The sequence below is a fragment of the Corvus brachyrhynchos genome, unplaced genomic scaffold (genome assembly GCF_000691975.1).
Source record: "Corvus brachyrhynchos isolate BGI_N302 unplaced genomic scaffold, ASM69197v1 scaffold61, whole genome shotgun sequence".
NCBI lineage: Eukaryota > Metazoa > Chordata > Aves > Passeriformes > Corvidae > Corvus > Corvus brachyrhynchos.
In genome coordinates, this window is record NW_008236478.1 from 7,753,117 (window position 1) to 7,755,340 (window position 2,224).

At 39.9% G+C, this 2,224-nt stretch overlaps 1 protein-coding gene across 5 annotated transcripts in view; it reads right to left on the reverse strand.

The window, feature by feature from the left end:
- BTRC (beta-transducin repeat containing E3 ubiquitin protein ligase) overlaps window positions 1–2,224 on the reverse strand; it is a 112,046-nt gene that overhangs the window by 27,207 nt on the left and 82,615 nt on the right. For all 5 annotated transcript variants that reach the window (XM_017726142.1, XM_017726139.1, XM_017726141.1 and 2 more), the window contains one exon: window positions 1,804–2,035. In XM_017726142.1, coding sequence (XP_017581631.1) covers window positions 1,804–2,035 — 232 coding nt within the window. The remainder of the gene's footprint in view (window positions 1–1,803; window positions 2,036–2,224) is intronic.

The following is a 2,224-nucleotide window of genomic DNA, read 5'->3' on the forward strand; positions in this document are numbered from 1 at the left end:
TTTCCTAGGCAGTTTCTTACCTTTCTCCCTTCCCATTCCCCTCATTAGAACCTGCTTATACTCAGGACATCCTGCACAGACTGTGGAGTCTGCGCCAATGTAATTCCTTGCCATTAATTTTCTCCCTTAGAGCTATATCCAGTAGGACATTTGCACTTTGCAAATATGCAAATTGATGTACATACATTATTTATATACACATTTCCCCCAACTATTAAAATACATATTAGCTGCTTGATTCCTATTTATTTTGCATTCTGATAGAGTAAAATCAGCTGCTACCTGGCAACTGTGAATAGACCAGTAACAAACATGGTTTGGCTAGGAAATCTGGAATGTCTCTAGAAGTATTTATAGCATCTGCCCAAAATTCTCAGAAAAAGCCCTGTAGAAAGAAATTAACCAAGTGCAGTGAGATGTGTTGGCTTGCTTTCATGGGGTTCTGTGGAGAAAGACCTGGAAAAAATGTGTATGTAACTACATGTATACTTCCTCTTTAAAAGTGGGGAAAGCAATGCAGTTTCCAAACACTTCCTATTTTTCTGAAACAGAGCAGCTCCACAAGTTATAATGCTGCTCTAAGTACATGAGATTATTGCCATTGGACTACTAAAAACTAACATAAAGCAGGTACTTAGCATAACTAAGATTTTTTTTTAATGCTACAACAGCCATTTGATTACTGGGCACAATGAGCTTAAAATCCAATGAGTCTACCTATTTAACTTCATAGCAAACCTCCTGCAGTGCCTTTATGCTTTACACACTTCACAGTTAAACATACTTTTTTCCATCTTTTAAGGCCAGAACTTATATTTCATGTTGAGAACTCCCTTCTGAAGAATGATCAAATGACTGGACTGATCAAATTGCCAAGGGTTCAGCAGTTCTCTGAAGGTATTCACAGAATAAGCTTTTGGCAAGAAGCACCTCTCTTCAACTAGATGTTTAGAGACAACACCTGTACCATTTCTTGCTCAGGTCCCTCTCAAACTAAGAACCTATGGCATGGGAATGCTAATCTATTAACTATCTATCTATGTATCTGTCTACAGAGGTATGATCCAATGGTCTGAAAAAATATGGCCAAAGAGCCAGGAATTTCTATTTGGTTCTGAAACTCTATTGCTGTATATACCTGATCTCCCACCACCTTAGTTTTCCCATCTTTAAGACAGGGACAATAAAAAACTGTATGTACACTACTTTATGTGTGCATTCTGTGAGATCTGCCCAATGCCACATCTGAGAACAGCTGGGATAATATTTTCAATGGAAAGCACTACAAAGGTGTAAAAAACAGAACACTTCCATCTTTTGCTCTTATGCCCTCCATTTTCTATTAGTGATAAACAGATAATCAAAGCAATGGCTGCAGGAAGTTATTTCAGTAGAAAAGAGAGACAAATACCTAAATAAGAAAAGGGAAAACCTCAGCTGAGCAACCAGAAAGAGTAGTAGTTTTAATTTAAAAAATTTTCGTTATTCATGCATTGTTGTGGGCATTAAGAGTACAACTACTTGCCCTGTGGCTTGGGATAACTACTCTTACAATACACAGATTAAATATCATTTACTCCTAGACAAACCATGACGGTGTTAGATCATGCCTTGAGAAAAGCAGGAATACAAATTAAAATACAAATTAAAATATTACATTTCATATTGGTATAGAACTTTTCATTCAAAAGCTATTATCTGTTTTGCAAACTGGCCCTACAAGAGACCTCTCCAGCAGGGCAGGGTGAGATGGAATAGTTTTTTGAAAGACAGGGAGCAAGCTCCCTCTGCCTGCAGAAATACCTGGCAGTGCAGTGATGAAGTCCCGCTGTAACATGGGTTTGAGGTAGGAGTTTATGTGTCCGTGCTGGTAGTGACACATCTGGGAGATGAGGTGCTCCACAAACTCCACCTGGTCGGACTCGGACCACTGTTCAAAGTACTTGACGCAAAGCTCCTTCTCCTTCTCATAGCTTGCAGACAGTTTTCTTTGCTTGGGCACAATCATACTGGAAGTGCCATTGGCAAGTTTTGTCTGTAAACAGGAAGGAGAGGAACAACCCAAATGACACATACAAGAAGAAACACAAGCAGTTGTACAATTTCTTTTAGGAGGCAGACAATAGAAGGCAAAAAGCACTCTGACACATGAAAGCTGTCTGGGACCACGTATCCTGGCTGGTGCTGCCAGCCTGAGTGCAGCCACGGCGAGCCGACGCCCCCG